The sequence below is a fragment of the Cherax quadricarinatus genome, chromosome 32, assembly GCF_038502225.1.
Source record: "Cherax quadricarinatus isolate ZL_2023a chromosome 32, ASM3850222v1, whole genome shotgun sequence".
Taxonomy (NCBI): domain Eukaryota; kingdom Metazoa; phylum Arthropoda; class Malacostraca; order Decapoda; family Parastacidae; genus Cherax; species Cherax quadricarinatus.
The window spans coordinates 33,061,051-33,079,361 of NC_091323.1; the positions used below are offsets into that span (position 1 = coordinate 33,061,051).

At 43.8% G+C, this 18,311-nt stretch overlaps 1 protein-coding gene across 1 annotated transcript in view; it reads right to left on the reverse strand.

The window, feature by feature from the left end:
• Positions 1–878: 878 nt before the first annotated feature.
• Positions 879–18,311, reverse strand: part of LOC138853516 (uncharacterized) — a 184,775-nt gene continuing 167,342 nt past the window's right edge. Inside the window, exons 3-8 of the mRNA XM_070090621.1 lie at positions 15,400–15,490; positions 13,912–14,093; positions 13,429–13,543; positions 9,755–9,965; positions 8,219–8,425; positions 879–2,360 (exon numbers count right to left, since the gene is read on the reverse strand). Coding sequence (XP_069946722.1) covers positions 2,076–2,360; positions 8,219–8,425; positions 9,755–9,965; positions 13,429–13,543; positions 13,912–14,093; positions 15,400–15,490 — 1,091 coding nt within the window. The 3' untranslated portion in view covers positions 879–2,075. The remainder of the gene's footprint in view (positions 2,361–8,218; positions 8,426–9,754; positions 9,966–13,428; positions 13,544–13,911; positions 14,094–15,399; positions 15,491–18,311) is intronic.

The following is an 18,311-nucleotide window of genomic DNA, read 5'->3' on the forward strand; positions in this document are numbered from 1 at the left end:
AATAAACCTAACCGAACCACACTGATTCCTCGGTACATCCATGTCCTTTATATATATATATATATATATATATATATATATATATATATATATATATATATATATATATATATATATATATATATATATATATAAGGCCAGGTAGTTCACCGGAACTTCTCACCACAGTGAGAAGAAAAACACGCCTAGTAATGACTTCGCAAGTTCGGTCGTCTACCCTCAGATGCGACCCAGAACAGTCGACTAACATCTGGGTGACCTTTTTTTTGCTAAGTGAAGAGCAGCAGTAAATGTCGAGGAGCCAGTTAATGAGGTTTTCATATATAATTAGCCTATAAAGGTTTAACTAGAGCTTGTTTACCTGGTAAAAGCATCTGATCTAATTAACAAGGAGGAATGTTGGATTCCTTGGCATTGTATAACATATGGGCAAGTTCCCTTTTTCCCCTCTCAACTAGGCAGTAAAAATAAGTTCCTGTTTGTTGGCCGACTGTTGGGTGTTGTATCTAGGAAAAAATATGTTAGAAGCTCCAGTCTTGGTGTCATGTCGCAACTTGCATAAGAAAACACTTCGAGTGTATTTAAGAAACTCCAGTATCTGCTGGAGGTACAAGTGTTGGCTACAAGACGTCCGCGTACGTAATGTTACATAAAATTACGGGCTAGGCGATTACTTTGGCTTATAATAACGTAATCTTGCATTTGTATGCGAATATCTCCATTATAATAAAAAAAGCGCTAAACCGACAAGGGTCATGCAGCTCTGGCGAATATCCCCAGGAAAGGGCAAGTTGTCCACTTGCAGTAGACTGGTGCAGTATTTACCACACTTATGGGTCTGGAATCACTACTACAGCGAGATGATACGTATCCCTCACTTCGAGAATAAATTTCACAATTAGTTGGGTTTGACAAGCCGGTGGTGATGTGGTTATTCTCACGAAATTGACTTCACTCTGCCAATAAAATACTGATTTAACAAGAACAGAAATCTGTTGCATTGTGTTGTTACGAGTGTGCCAGAACCACTAGTAGCTGGTAGCATTGTGTTGCTGAGTGCCAGAACCACTAGTAGCACTGTGTTGTTTCAAGAGTACCAGAACCACTCAACCAGCTGGCAGCACTGTATTCCTGCGAGAGTGCCAGAACCACTACCAGCCGGTAAGCACTGTGTTGCTGCGAGAGTCCCAGAACCACTACCAGCCGGTAGCACTGTGTTGCTGCGAGAGTGCCAGAACCACTACCAGCCGGTAGCACTGTGTTGCTGCGAGTGTCAGAACCACTACCAGCCGGTAGCACTGTGTTGCTGCGAGAGTGCCAGAACCACTACCAGCCGGTAGCACTGTGTTCCTGCGAGAGTGCCAGAACCACTACCAGCCGGTAGCACTGTGTTGCTGCGAGAGTGCCAGAACCTCTATAGCAGCTGGTAGTAAACACGACCAGAGAAACTGAAATAATTTAGCTCATATAAATCAAACGTAAACATACCAACTAATAAACCTACTGGCAGGAAAAACCATTTCCAAAGGTCATTTATCAAAAAAGGTCTTACCTACTGCTTGATATATGATGCAGAACTTTATATACTCTACAAACTTATATTTAAATACGATACACCAGGCTTACGCGCCATAAATACTCTGATGGAACTTACGAGCGACGTTCACAGGTCGGCAGAAAAATGATACAATGCCGTGGATACTTGGGGTCATTGTTACAGCGATATGATACAGCCACCATTTATATACATTCAAGATATGTACAGTGGGTACGGCCTGTGGTTGTGGAGATGGTGATATTTGTGGGTTATTAATGGTGTCAGCTGAGGTGGGGTGGTTATTGGTAGTTTTGGATGCGGGTGATGGTGGGAAGGGGTGTACTGGTGGTGTGATTCTTGTCTGTGGTGGAGTATAAGCAATTCAAAAAGGTAAAAATTAATGAGTAAGCAGCAGCAGTACTCCCTACCAGCGATATCCCACCTCAACACTTTAATATTTTACTGTTCGTCCAGCCGTCTAGGTGACCACGATGCCATCTAAAAGACCAGAACGTCTTGTAGGAGCTCAGGACGTCATCTAGGTGACCACGACGCCCTTCTGGACGCAGGGTCCCCCAGGACCCTCCAGAAGAGCTGGCCACAGGTACGTTTTGATGGTGTGGCTATCAGGGTCCGCCGTATGGAAGCGGACGTGAGTGTCCTTGCTGTACGTCCGTGCGTCGTAGTCGATGACGTACGGCGGCGTCTGATTGTTGAGACCCCACGCAAGACGCACACAGTCCTTGATGTACTGAAGCAAACCTTCACATGTCTTGAGAGCCGGATAGTCGTACAACGTCGCCCAAATCTGCTGACACACCTCCTGAAGGAACATACATACATATATACATTCTTCTTTCTTTCAACGTACCAGCCGTATCCCACCGAGGCAGGGTGGCCCAAAAGAAAAAACTAAAGTTTCTCCTTTTAAATTTAGTAATGTATACAGGAGAAGGGGTTACTAGCCCCTTGCTCCCGGCATTTTAGTCGCCTCTTACGACACGCATGGCCTACAGAGGAAGAACTCTGTTCCACTTCCCCATGGAGATAAGAGGAAATAAACAAGAACACGAATTAGAAAGAAAATAGAAGAAAACCCAGAGGGGTGTGTATATATATATGCTTGTACATGTATGTGTAGTGTGACCTAAGTGTAAGTAGAAGTAGCAAGACATACCTGTAATCTTGCATATTTATGAGACAGACAAAAGACACCAGCAATCCTACCATCATGTAAAACAATTACAGGCTTTCGTTTTACATTCACTTGGCAGGACGGTAGTACCTCCCTGGGTGGTTGCTGTCTACCAACCTACTACCTACACACACAATTATATATATATATATATATATATATATATATATATATATATATATATATATATATATATATATATATATGCAAAATAACCACTCTGAAAGAATAGAGAAATTCCAAGCGCTTTCGTGACTACTCACATTATCAAGGAACTATGAAAGTAAAGCATCCAAGGAAGCTATATAAGGGGTCTGGCCAGCACCTCACTATCAGATCCCACAACGGTTAAACACCTGACGCGCGCCGACCCAACTTGGATAGGTCCTTTGCACAACTCACCCACAAACTATTCTACCCAAGAAAATTTAAAAATTATTTGTCCAGTGTATTATTAAATTCTTCCCAAATTCTATTAATTATAAATGGATCTAATTTACATAAACCAAAGGAAATATTCATATTATTGTCAAAACTGCTTTTTATGAAACAAGATTCAATTATATTCCTGTCGACCATGGACTTGCTTGATACTACTTTCTCAACTTTTTGAAAATCAATTGGATGGTTAAAATCTCTTACATGAATAAATAGAGCATTGGAATCTTGTCCAGTTCTAATGCTATATTTAAGTTGTTTTAATCTTAGTTCGAGATTTTTACCAGTTTGACCGTAATAAACTTTATCGCAAATTTTACAAGGAATCTTATAGACACATCCATCAGCATTTTGGGGGGAAATCTGTATCAAAAGTTTTTTTACTGTATCAAGATTTTTGAATACAACTTTAATATTAAAAGTCTTAAGAAGAGAAGGCATATCAACCAAATTTTCATGGTAAGGGAGAACCAACATATTTTTAGTTGAATAAGGCTGGTTGTCCCTTTTTGGATTGTAAAAAGTATTTCTAGCAACTTTAAAAGATTTATCAATTACATTTCTTGGGTATTTTAAATCATTACCTATTTCATAAATTTTGGATATTTCCTCATCTATGAACTTAGGACTACAAATTCGTAAAGCTCTCAGAAACATTGATGAGAAAACAGACAGTTTGACTTTCTTGATGCGAGGAATAATAGTGGACATAGGAACAGTTATTTGTAGGTTTTCTGTAAATTTTAAATTTGAATTCATTATTACTCTTAATAATCAAAACATCTAGAAAAGGCAACGAGTTATTTTCTTCAAACTCAACAGTAAAGTTTATAGAATGGGCTAAGCTATTTAATTTTCCAAGGAAATGGTGTATATCTACATTTTTGGGCATAAGACACAAAATATCATCAATATATCTGAACTCCTTTGTAAATTGTGAGTTCATTACCTCTGTAACTTGCTCAGCTATCAAAACTTTGGAGTCCAGTCCCTGGACCAATTATGTACCTCTGTAATCTTTTGACTACCGCCCACAGGATGGGTATGGGGTGCATAATAAACATTAAACTAGAACTATATCTGAACCATTTAGCTCTATTAGGGAGGATTGTCTTAAGCAACCTTGTTTCAAAAAATTCCATGTATAGGTTACTAAGAACAGGTGAAAGAGGATTTCCCATTGCCATACCAAACTTCTGAGTGTAAAACTTATCATTAAATACAAATTTTGCATCATCAATGCAAAGTTTAATAAGTTTAATGATAGTAGGAACTGGCAATGGTAAATCATAGTTAACGAGTTCTTCAGATAAGAAACTTAATAAATCATCTTATCTGAAGAACTCGTTAACTATTATTTACCATTGCCAGTTCCTACTATCATTAAACTTATTAAACTTTGCATTGTTGATGCAAAATTTGTATTTAATGATAAGTTTTTACACTCAGAAGTTTGGTATGGCAATGGGAAATCCTCTTTCACCTGTTCTTAGTAACCTATACATGGAATTTTTTGAAACAAGGTTGCTTAAGACAATCCTCCCTAATAGAGCTAAATGGTTCAGATATATTGATGATATTTTGTGTCTTATGCCCAAAAATGTAGATATACACCATTTCCTTGGAAAATTAAATAGCTTAGCCCATTCTATAAACTTTACTGTTGAGTTTGAAGAAAATAACTCGTTGCCTTTTCTAGATGTTTTGATTATTAAGAGTAATAATGAATTCAAATTTAAAATTTACAGAAAACCTACAAATAAGTGTCCGGGGCCCAAAACTGTTCAACAGCCTCCCATCAAGCATTAGGGGAATTGCCAATAAACCCCTGGCTGCCTTCAAGAGAGAGCTGGACAGATACCGGATCAGCCGGGCTGTGGCTCGTACGTTGGACTGCGTGCGGCCAGCAGTAACAGCCTAGTTGATCAGGCCCTGATCCATCGGGAGGCCTGTTCATGGACCGGGCCGCGGGGGCGTTGATCCCCGGAATAACCTCCAGGTAACCTCCAGGTATAACTGTTCCTATGTCCACTATTATTCCTCGCATCAAGATAGTCAAACTGTCTGTTTTCTCATCAATGTTTCTGAGAGCTTTACGAATTTGTAGTCCTGAGCTCATAGATGAGGAAATATCCAAAATTTATGAAATAGGTAATGATTTAAAATACCCAAGAAATGTAATTGATAAATCTTTTAAAGTTGCTAGAAATACTTTTTACAATCCAAAAAGGGACAACCAGCCTTATTCAACTAAAAATATGTTGGTTCTCCCTTACCATGAAAACTTGGTTGATATGCCTTCTCTTCTTAAGACTTTTAATATTAAAGTTGTATTCAAAAATCTTGATACAGTAAAAAAAAAATTTGATAAAGAATTCCCCCCAAAATGCTGATGGATGTGTCTATAAGATTCCTTGTAAAATTTGCGATAAAGTTTATTACGGTCAAACTGGTAAAAATCTCGAACTAAGATTAAAACAACTTAAATATAGCATTAGAACTGGACAAGATTCCAATGCTCTATTTATTCATGTAAGAGATTTTAACCATCCAATTGATTTTCAAAAAGTTGAGAAAGTAGTATCAAGCAAGTCCATGGTCGACAGGAATATAATTGAATCTTGTTTCATAAAAAGCAGTTTTGACAATAATATGAATATTTCCTTTGGTTTATATAAATTAGATCCATTTATAATTAATAGAATTTGGGAAGAATTCAATAATACACTGGACAAATAATTTTTAAATTTTCTTGGGTAGAATAGTTTGTGGGCGAGTTGTGCAAAGGACCTATCCAAGTTGGGTCGGCGAGCGTCAGGTGTTTAACCGTTGTGGGATCTGATAGTGAGGTGTTGGCCAGACCCCTTATATAGCTTCCTTGGATGCTTTACTTTCATAGTTCCTTGATAATGTGAGTAGTCACGAAAGCGCTTGGAATTTCTCTATTTTTTCAGAGTGGTTGTTTTGCATATTCTGAAATCACCTGCTTACTGTGATCTTATTGTGTGTATATATATATATATATATATATATATATATATATATATATATATATATATATATATATATATATATATATATATATATATATATATATATATAACGGTATCTGTTAGAAAACGGCCGATACAAGCCGATATTTCTTAAATATTAATATTACATGTTTCTTTAAAAATATATAATTTAGCACTGAACCTAACGAATGTGTCTCACACACAGAGGGAAGGCACTACAGTGGATCAGGGAATACCTGTCAGGAAGACAACAGCGAGTCATGGTACGTGGCGAGGTGTCAGAGTGGGCGCCTGTGACGAGTGAGGTTCCACAGGGATCAGTCCTAGGACCGGTGCTGTTTCTGGTATTTGTTAACGACATGACGGAAGGAATACTCAGAAGTGTCCCTGTTTGCAGATGTGAAGTTGATGAGAAGAATTCAACTGGACGAGGACCAGGCAGAACTACAAAGGGATCTGGACAGGCTGCAGATCTGATCCAGAAACTGGTTCCTTGAGTTCAACCTTACCAAGTGCAAAGTCAAAGATTGGAGAAGGGCAAAAAAGACCGCAGACGGAGTACAGTCTAGGGGGGGCAGAGACTACAAACCTCACTCAATTAAAAGGATCTTGGGGTGACTAACACCGGGCACAGCTCCTAAGGCACACATCAACTAAAAAAAAAAAAGGCAATTGCAAACAGTATACATCCTTCCAATTCAGTGTTACACCAGTATGCAGCTGGTATAGCGGTGTGCAGTTGACGGTCAGGAAGTATACCTATCTTATGAATTTAACTTTTTCACAAATAACACAACATACACACAGACGCATTTAATTTGCACCAAAGTGGACAGGCCACTTACCTTTAAACTACCACCTCCCCCCCCCACCCTCCCAAACCTTTCCTACATTCCATCCTTCCCCATCCTTCTTCTTTCCCCATCTTACCAAAGTTCTGGTCAGAACCTCGCACCTCACATCAACCAAATAACTGCTGCAGCATACTGGCGACTAGCAAACCTAAGACTAAGATTCCGACATCTCAAAAAGGAATCGTTCAAGACCCTGTACACCGTGTATGTCAGGCCTATATTGGAGTATGCAGCACCAGTTTGGAACCCACACCTAGCCAAACACGTAAGGAAATTAGAGAAAGTGCAAAGGTTGGCAACGAGACTAGTCCCAGAGCTAAGGGGAATATCCTACGAGGAAAGGTCAAAGGAAGTCGAACTGACGATATTGGAGGACAGGAGAGATAGGGTAGATACGATAACGATATATAAAATACTGAGAGGAATCGACAAGGTGGACAGAGACAGGATGTTCCAGAGACAGGACACAGCAACAAGGGGTCACAATTGGAGGTTGAAGAGTCAGACGAATCACAGGGATGTTAGGAAGTACTTCTTCAGTCACAGAGGTGTCAGGAAGTGGAATAGTTTGGGAAGTGATGTAGTGGAGGCAGGATCCATACAGAACTTTAAGCAGAGGTATGATAAAGCTCATGGTGCAGGGAGAGTGACCCAGTAGCGGCCAGTGAAGAGGCGGGGCCAGGAGCTATGACTCGACCCCTGCAACCACAGCTAGTTGAATACAACTAGGTGAGTGCACACACACACACACACACAGTAGTTAGGAAGTGGAATAGCCTAGCAAGTGAGGTAGGGGAGGCAGGAACCATACATAGCTTTAAGATAAGGTATGATAAAGCTTGTGGAGCAGGGAGAGAGAGGACCTAGTAGCACTCAGTGAAGAGGTGGGGCCAGGAGCTTGGACTCGACCCCTGCAACCTCAACTAGGTGAGTAGATACACACACACACACTCACTGTTAATAACCATTGTGGAGTAAACATTCGCTTATATATTAACATGGTCATTATAATTTAAATAATAAAATACATAGTAAGTATCGTTACTGGCAAGACGACCATATATATATATATATATATATATATATATATATATATATATATATATATATATATATATATAAGGCTTCACGAGTGCAGTTCGCCTTCATGAAGGACACAAGACAGGTCAGGTCTACTTACATCCACGTTCTTGGACAGATCATGTTTATCGATGTTTGTCGTGACGAAGAGGGAGACTGCCAGCTCGAGGGCGTGGGCGTGGGCGTCGTAGTGGTGGTGGTCGAGGTGGGAGTCTCCGGAAGGTGGCGGTGGAGGAGGAATTTGTAACAAGCGTCGTACCTCCTCCCTGAGGACCTGGGCTGACGAAGACGCTGACCGGAAGGCCAACTGAGACAAGAAAAATATTAAATATTATATATTCTCTCTCAACACACCGGCCGTATCCCACCGAGGCGGGGTGACCCAAAAGGAAAAACGAAAGTTTCTCTTTTTACATTTAGCAATATATACAGAAGGGGTTACTAGCCCCTTGCTCCTGGCATTTTAGTTCTTCTTACAACACGCATGGCTTACGGAGGAAGAATTCTGTTCCACTTTCCCATGGAGGTAAGAGGAAATAAACAAGAACAAGAACTAGAAAGAAAATAGAAGACAACCCAGAGGGGTGTGTGTATATGTTTGTACATGTATGTGTAGTGTGACCTAAGTGTAAGTAGAAGTAGCAAGACGTACCTGAAAACTTGCATGTGTACGAGACAAAAAAAAAAAGACACCAGCAATCCTACCATCGTGTAAAACAATTACAGGTTTTCGTTTTACACTCATTTGGCAGGACGGTAGTACCTCCCTGGGTGGTTGCTGTCTACCAGCCTACTACCACAGGACGGTAGTACCTCCCTGGGTGGTTGCTGTCTACCAGCCTATTAGGTTTTTTTTTATTGTGGAGATCCATCAGTGTTGTTGGACTGAACACTTCTCTTCAAGACTGACGGACTGATCACCATCTACAGGACTGACGAACTGATCACCATCTACTGGACTGACGGACTGATCACCATCTACTGGACTGACAGACTGATCACCATCTACTGGACTGATGAAGCCGCTGGTTAGCGAAACTTCTCCAAAATAAAAAAAATTCCCAAATGTTGCACACGTGTTTTCTGTCTGGGATAAGAAAGACAACAGAGCAATATGAAGGGTAAGATATTCTGTCTTGTTAAGAATGTACGTGTGTGTGTGTGTGTGTGTGTGTGTGTGTGTGTGTGTGTGTGTGTGTGTGTGTGTGTGTGTGTGTGTGTGTGTGTGTGTGTGTGTGTGTGTGTGTGTGTGTGTGTGTGTGTGTGTGTGTGTGTCTGTGTGTGTGTGTGTACTCACCTAGTTGAGGTTGCAGGGGTCGAGTCCTAGCTCCAGGCCCCGCCTCTTCACTGGTAGCTACTATGTCACTCTCCCTGAACCGTGAGCTTTATCATACCTCTGTACGTGTGTGAGTACATGTGTGAGTACATGTGTGAGTACATGTGTGAGTACGTGTGTGAGTACGTGTGTGAGTACGTGTGTGAGTACGTGTGTGAGTACGTGTGTGTGTATGTGTGTGTGTACGTGTGTGTGTACGTGTGTGTGTACGTGTGTGTGTACGTGTGTGTGTACGTGTGTGTGTACGTGTGTGAACGTACTATCCTCCTCAGGCCTGCAGAGAGCGGGTCAGGTACTCACCACTACCACACTGAAGAGGAGCTTCGACTTGAGTTCCTCGGCGTTCTTGAGGTCTGGCAAGGCGTCGAGAGCGTCCAGTGTGTCCACCCTAGCCTGTGCATACAGGTTACCATATCGGCGTACCAGGGCTGAGGCTCGTCGTTCTCCTAGACTCAAGTTCTCCACTCTACCATTGCCTCTCTCCACGCCCCTCGACGCTCGCTCTCCTAGTCTGTGATCAAGGGTTACTTCTTGAATTTTAAAACTGATTTATTGTTAGAGATAAGAATCTAAAGGCTTTGCTAAAACTAGATTTTGACACTGGTTCTCAACCTTCATACACAACTGGGCCACATTTGATGGGCGAATGTATGATGAGGGCCACACGATTTTGACGACGCTGTGCAGTGTGGAACCTACATGAAAGTAAACTCACGTAAGAGCCGCATTCATTGCCTAGAAGAGCTACATACGGCTCTCGGGCCGCAGGTTGTGGACCCCTGTAGTCTAGGATGTTGCTATTATGCTAGCTACGGAAGTGTGAACTCTTGTTTTATAATGGACTTTGAGATATGCTGATAATCACAATACACAAGGAATGTCGTGACTAACACTCTAGAAGTGTAGTACTGTACTAAGAAATCGAACGTTGCTCTCCAGCGTAGTTCCTTATTTAACCAGTTCACCATAAAGCAACCAAATTGGTATATGGGACACTTGTGCAACACTTGGGTTATCTTCATTCTGGGAAAGTTCCGCCACGCAGCGGCTTCTTCAGGCCAGTGCAGATAAAAGTGAAAAATGAGCAGTTCGAGACAATCAGTCCCCCAGAAGCTACTGTGTGGCGAAACATTTCCAGAATAAAGGCTTTCAAATGTTGCACAAGGGTTTCATTTATCAACTTGTAGGCTTTATAAGCCCTTCATTCAAGAAACAACCAGCGGTTTCAATAACTTTTCACTTCGTGGTGCAAGTCCTAGCCTGAGAGAGAAGCTGGACTCCACGGTTCCTGCCTTACAATATTAATTTTATAAAATACATACATGGAATATATCCACCCAGAGTTTAACCTCCCCCCCCTCCCCCCCCCCGGGGAACCTATCAAAAAATTTATTCACCACATTCTCTTCAAATATCTTACACAAGACTCAATCTGTTGCAGTATTTTGCATTTTAATTTAAACATGTGAATCCCTTGCTTGTGAACAGTGAAGAAGAAAGTGCTTATAAAACCTTAGGGAATCACGTATACAGGAGGGCCCCACTTTACAGCGCTTTGCTTTACAGCGTTTCGCTAATACAGCGATTTTAAATTATACCCATTCTTCATTTATTCAGACGCCCTACAATAAATATATTCACCACTCACTATAACCGAAGGACGAAAATTAAGTAATGTGTGTACTGTATATGCATTTTTTAGGCCTACCTCCGTTGCTCACTTAATATATGAGAGTGTGAACATGTTATCAGGCTTTTATATGCATTTGAGAATGAAAAAAAGCTATGCTTCACTTTACAGCAATTTTTCATTTACAGCAGTAGCCCAGAACCTAACCTGCTGTATAAGCGGGGTCCTCCTGTACAGCAGTAGCCTGGAACCTAACCTGCTGTATAAGTGGGGCCCTCCTGTACAGTAGTAGCCCAGAACCTAACCTGCTGTATAAGTGGGGACCCTCCTGTACAGTAGTAGCCTGGAACCTAACCTGCTGTATAAGCGGGGTCCTCCTGTACAGCAGTAGCCTGGAACCTAACCTGCTGTATAAGTGGGGCCCTTCTGTACAGCAGTAGCCTGGAACCTAGCCTGCTGTATAAGCAGGGCCCTCCTTTACAGCAGTAGCCTGGAACCTAACCTGCTGTATAAGTGGGGGCCCTCCTGTACAGCAGTAGCCCACAACATAACCTGCTGTTTAAGCAGGGTCCTCCTGTACAGCAGTAGCCTGGAACCTAACCTGCTGTATAAGTGGTGGCCCTCCTGTACAGCAGTAGCCTGGAACCTAACCTGCCCCTCCTGTACAGTAGTAGCCCAGAACCTATCCTGCTGTATAAGTGGGGCCCTCCTGTACAGTAGTAGCCCAGAACCTAACCTGCTGTATAAGTGGGGACCCTCCTGTACAGTAGTAGCCCAGAACCTAACCTGCTGTATAAGTGGGGCCCTCCTGTACAGTAGTAGCCCAGAACCTAACCTGCTGTATAAGTGGGGCCCTCCTGTACAGCAGTAGCCTGGAACCTAACCTGCTGTATAAGTGGGACCCTCCTGTACAGCAGTAGCCCAGAACCTAACCTGCTGTATAAGTGGGGCCCTCCTGTACAGCAGTAGCCCAGAACCTAACCTGCTGTATAAGTGGGGACCCTCCTGTACAGCAGTAGCCCAGAACCTAACCTGCTGCATAAGTGGGGACCCTCCTGTACAGCAGTAGCCTGGAACCTAATCTGCTGTATAAGTGGGGACCCTCCTGTACAGCAGTAGCCCAGAACCTAACCTGCTGTATAAGTGGGGCCCTCCTGTACAGCAGTAGCCTGGAACCTAACCTGCTGTATAAGTGGGACCCTCCTGTACAGCAGTAGCCTGGAACCTAACCTGCTGTATAAGTGGGGACCCTCCTGTACAGCAGTACCCTGGAACCTAACCTGCTGTATAAGTGGGGCTCTCCTGTACAGCCGTAGCCTGGAACCTAACCTGCTGTATAAGTGGGACCCTCCTGTACAGCCGTAGTCTGGAACCTAACCTGCTGTATAAGTGGGACCCTCCTGTACAGCAGTAGCCTGGAACCTAACCTACTGTATAAGTGGGACCCTCCTGTACAGCAGTAGCCTGGAACCTAACCAGCAGTATAAGCGGGACCCTCCTGTACAGCCGTAGCCTGGAACCTAACCTGCTGTATAAGTGGGGCCCTCCTGTACAGCTGTAGCCTGGAATGTAACCTGCTGTATAAGTGGGGCCCTCCTGTACAGCAGTAGCCCGGAACCTAACTTGCTGTGTAAGTGGGGCCCTCCTGTACAGCAGTAGCCTGGAACCTAACCTGCTGTATAAGCAGGGGCCCTCCTGTACAGCCGTAGCCTGGAACCTAACCTGCTGTATAAGTGGGGACCCTCCTGTACAGCAGTAGCCCAGAACCTAACCTGCTGTATAAGTGGGGACCCTCCTGTACAGCAGTAGCCCAGAACCTAACCTGCTCAATAAGTGGGGACCCTCCTGTACAGCAGTAGCCTGGAACCTAACCTGCTGTATAAGTGGGGCCCTCCTGTACAGCCGTAGCCTGGAACCTAACCTGCTGTATAAGCGGGGCCCTCCTGTACAGCAGTAGCCTGGAACCTAATCTGCTGTATAAGCAGGGACCCTCCTGAACAGCAGTACCCTGGAACCTAATCTGCTGTATAAGTGGGACCCTCCTGTACAGCAGTAGCCTGGAACCTAACCTGCTGTATAAGTGGGACCCTCCTGTACAGCAGTAGCCTGGAACCTAACCTGCTGTATAAGCAGGGACCCTCCTGTACAGCCGTAGCCTGGAACCTAACCTGCTGTATAAGCAGGGACCCTCCTGTACAGCAGTAGCCTGGAACCTAACCTGCTGTATAAGCAGGGACCCTCCTGTACAGCAGTACCCTGGAACCTAATCTGCTGTATAAGTGGGGCCCTCCTGTATCTGTATCACAGAGTACACACATGAAGACAAATCTTGTGAGGTCCTCACCTTTCTTTCAGTTTCTTCTCTCTCTCTTGCATGTGTAAGATGGTTTGTCTAGCCTTTGTGATTTCTGCTCTCAGCGTCTCCACCTCCTGACGCAGTGCTGCTGATTCCCGTGCTCCTGTAGATGGTGCGGGAGTTAAAGTCTTATCAATGAAAGTGTAAACATTACGTGTCAGACAGCAACGTTTATTTGCAAAAAAAAAAAAAAACGAATGTATTCCTAATCTCGAGAAGCAATTTAGTTAAAGAAAATCATAGGTAAATACATTCCATAAAAAATACATAGCATTTTGCAAAATATATAATTTAACGTTAAATTTACAACCACAAATAGGTGAATATTGTGTGGGATCCATACATTGCTTTAAGAAGAGGTACGATAAGGCTCTTGGAGCCGAGAGTGGATCTAGTAGCTACCAGCGAAGAGAAAGTCAGGAGCCGTGAATCGATCCCTATAACCACATACAAGTGAGTACACACACATACCTGCAGTAACTGGTAGGTCGTGGCCCTTGCCACAGCGAGCACTGACACCTGACACGACACCTGAAGACGATGATGACGACGACGCACACGACGTCTCCCCATTCTTCCTGGATCCCTCAGGCGTCGGTGAGTCACTCTTGGTGTCACCGACGCAGCTTCCTTGACTCTGAGTGTCAGACGACCTGGCAACAGAGCGTCAACGAGGTAGTTAGCACGGTAGTTTAAACTGGGAAAGAGTTATACTTAGGCTGGCATCAAATGTATTTTACTAACGACTAGAGGCAGTGGATACCCCATTGCCATACCAAACTTTTGGACACAGAGTAAACTAAGCACCAGTTAATCCTTAACACGAGTTGGCACTCGTGTCATTACGAGCACGCAGTTCAATACAGAGTTTCATAATGTTGGTCAAAATACAAGATTTTTATTAAAATGCAGACAAATTTAACAAGTCATTAAGAGATATGTAAATTCCACAAGAATTTCCAAGATAATAAACATGGTTTATCTAAATGTTATGCAAGTTTTAAATAAACCCAGCTAGTACAACATTAGATATGTGACTAATACTAGAAAAATCTAGTTTTAGACCTGTCCAGAACTCGAATGATCCGTGTATTCATGGAAATGATTGTAATCATTCCACCGAGGCGTATTTTCCCTTCTAAAATTGGCAGCTTACATCACTGATCTGTTTAATTAACTTTTATACGCGTGGAAAAAACGTCGTGCATGTCAAGCTTTCACTGAAGGTTAGTTTAGTTTACCAGAAACCTGAATTTAGTGGATTATTTTTATAACGAAGGTCCTGTTGTGGACCACTACGACCCGTTGTGGACCACTACGACCCGTTGTGGACCACTACGACCAGTTGTGGACCACTACGACCAGTTGTGGACCACTACGACCAGTTGTGGACCACTACGACCAGTTGTGGACCACTACGACCAGTTGTGGACCACCAAGTCATAAGCAAGTTTCCTCTCTTCTTTAGCAAGTGTTCGAGCAATGGTATCGTGACGTTTTATTGTTTAAGATTAAGCTATGTAGAGGCTGGTGTTAGTGTGTGTGAAGCTGCTCCTACAGTCTCTTCCTGCAGTGTGTCACGTGTAATACTGTGTCTTGTACTGTCACGTTGCATATTAAGACAAACAATGATTTTTTGCATTTGTAAACAATAAAAGAAATATGTAGATGAGAATTTATATACTTATAAAGAGAGAGAGGCAGAGGGAATTAAAATATTAAGTAAACAATAGACGTATTGACATAAAAAGATAAGACAGGCAGAAGGACAGACATGAGGGATGTAGACAGGCAACAGGAATAACAGTAACAGGACAAACTGAGCAAAACAGAGTCAAAATACCTAATATATGAAAGCGAAGCATGCAAAGACGTATGAACGGAAGAGAGGTGTACAAGGTTAAATTAACAGAAGACAGGTCAAGTCAGGTCAGTGAAGACCAACTTGTTAGGACTCACCCGGACGAGGCGGCGGAGGAGGCGGCAGACACAAGACCAGCCGTAGTGAAGGGTAGAGAACTTCTGTGTCCCACTCTCGCTCTGTCTCGTACTGTGGCATACAGGAAGGTTAGTGAGGGATGGTGTGGGTGGTGGGGGCGGGTGGTGTGGGTGGTGGGGGCAGGAGGTGTGGGTGGTGGGGGCAGGTGGTGTGGATGGTGGGGGCAGGTGGTGTGGGTGGTGGGGGCAGGTGGTGTGGGTGGTGGGGGCAGGTGGTGTGGGTGGTGGGGGCAGGTGGTGTGGGTGGTGGGGGCAGGTGGTGTGGGTGGTGGGGCAGGTGGTGTGGGTGGTGGGGGCAGGTGGTGTGGGTGGTGGGGGCAGGTGGTGTGGGTGGTGGGGGCAGGAGGTGTGGGTGGTGGGGGCTGTTGGTGTGGGTGGTGGGGGCAGGTGGTGTGGGTGGTGGGGGCAGGTGGTGTGGGTGGTGGGGGCAGGAGGTGTGGGTGGTGGGGGCAGGAGGTGTGGGTGGTGGGGGCAGGAGGTGTGGGTGTTGGGGGCAGGTGGTGTGGGTGGTGGGGGCAGGTGGTGGTGGGGGCAGGTGGTGGGGGCAGGTGGTGGGGGCAGGTGGTGTGGGTGGTGGGGGCAGGTGGTGGGGGCAGGTGGTGGACAATAATGGAAAAAAAAGATACAGTATATGCCAAATATTTATATATACACAAATAACAATAAGATAAGAATGGAAGAACACAGCACCAGATATACTGGCCCAGGCTAGGCAGGTCTAACTGCCTCACCCACACCCACTCATGCATTTTTTCCAACATATTTATAAAGCTATCTAAATTCTTTCTTCAATAACGCTACCTGGGAGTTGGTGCCACATTAAATACACAAATAACTCGTACGTAGGTAAGAAAAGCTTACCACGACGTGTCGCTCCCATTTGGACCATTTACGAGGTCACACTAACACAAAAGAGTGAGGGAGCCAGTATATATAAACGAGGGGGACAGGGACGGGACCAAGAGAGGAAGAAAAAGGAGTAGTGGTAAATAATTGGTATCCCTCCACAATATACGCCACTTAAAACCAAAACTCAAAAAAAAAAAAATTAAACAATTCATAAAACGGCATTAGGTTACGAACTTCACCACCCGTTGAAAAAAAATCGAATTTATTACAGTAAATATATTTTCTTATTGTTATGGTCGTATCTGCAGCCATTATAAACCCATCTCGAAATTTATGAGGTCTAAAGATATTGAAATATTATTTATAGTTAACAGTATGTAGCAAACTGCACAGAGGGGACAGGATTCCTTGTATTCAGTGGCCATGCTGAGGTGGCCATGCTGAGGAGACTGTCATATTCTCAACCCTCAGAGAAGGATGTTAGAGTACTAATTGATGTTGCAAGAGAAGGTCTGACACCCACGTTATTATGAACTTGCGCAGCTTACTGCTCTCAGGTTTATTTGAATCGCTTACTTCCCTAACAAATAACCGGATTCTGGTAGCTTCTGGCCCACAGGTGGCTATGGTTGAGCGACCGCTAGTCCTCCAGCTGGACTCAGTGATCTGTTCACTTAATGGGACGCGGAAATGAACACAAATATTTTTTTTTTGTTACCTGGGTTAGCGGAACTGGCGAGGATTGGCGTATCATACCTTTCTCTCCTTCCTTGTAATTATCCCCTGTCTTTTTCAGGTCCTTTTTATCCTCGTCGCGTGCACTTCCACAATCCTCTTCTTTCACACACTGCATATTATCGGTCCAACTTCTGTTGCCAGTCTTCCAGTCTTTCCTGCCAGAAGGGACGCGAGGGGAATGAGGCGAGACGCAGCTCAGTTCTGAGGGAATGTCTGAGAGAGAAGCAGAGATTCTGAAGAAGAACTTGGAGGAAGAGGAAGGCAAGGAGAGAGGTAGTCTGCGACGACTGGGACTGAACACAGATAGTTCTCGACAGAACATTGTGTGTGCTTTTTTTTGGGGTGGGGGGGGGGAGTTATCTGGCACAGCAGATACACTGTAAAGTGCTGTAGTTCAGAGGTGATGATGCTCTTTTGAACAGTTTAGAGGCTGTACGCAACCTCTGTCACTGGTGTGAAGATCTGTTACACTAACACAATGCAACGAGACTTGAGTTTTCCTAATGATTTTACCATATTTTTAAGCCTCGAAGTGGCACTGTTCTTGCTTGGGTGCGGTTACTTAGCTTAGTCTGTACGTGTTGACCTCCAGCTCTGGGGCACCTGTATGGCATCAGGCACAGTAGTAGTAGACAATAATGAGGACCATGACGTAGAGTATGACGACGCACACGCTGCTCAGCAAGATAAAGCACAACGACCACAGTAGGTTGTATTCCCCTGAGGCTGCCATTGTATCAGCCACAGCACCGCCCAGGAAGGGTCCTCGTCACAGCTTGTGTAGCAACTGGTGATACGTATTTCCCAATACACAGTTACAGCGGGCACAGTAAAGCACAATAGAATCACGACAGGTCAATCAGAAGTGCAGCAGAGAGGAGCCCCGACAGCCTGAGGGGGATATTATCGACCCCTTCCTGTAGTGTACCAAGTCAAAAAATAGCTTTAGACACAGTTTTCTTCACACACACACACACACACACACACAAAAATACTACAATACTATCACATTGTACTTTACATCGGCATTTTGGTTCTCCGGCGCCGCCTTTATCCTCACTTCTCTTTGATTAAAATTTTTCTTTCGATCGCTGGCTTCAAATTGAACATTTATTGCATCATAAAGCTGCCTTCACGAGGACCAGTGTCTGACCTGATCAAACACCCACGACTGAGGACCAGTGTCTGACCTGATCAAACACCCACGACTGAGGACCAGTGTCTGACCTGATCAAACACCCACGACTGAGGACCAGTGTCTGACCTGATCAAACACCCACAACTGA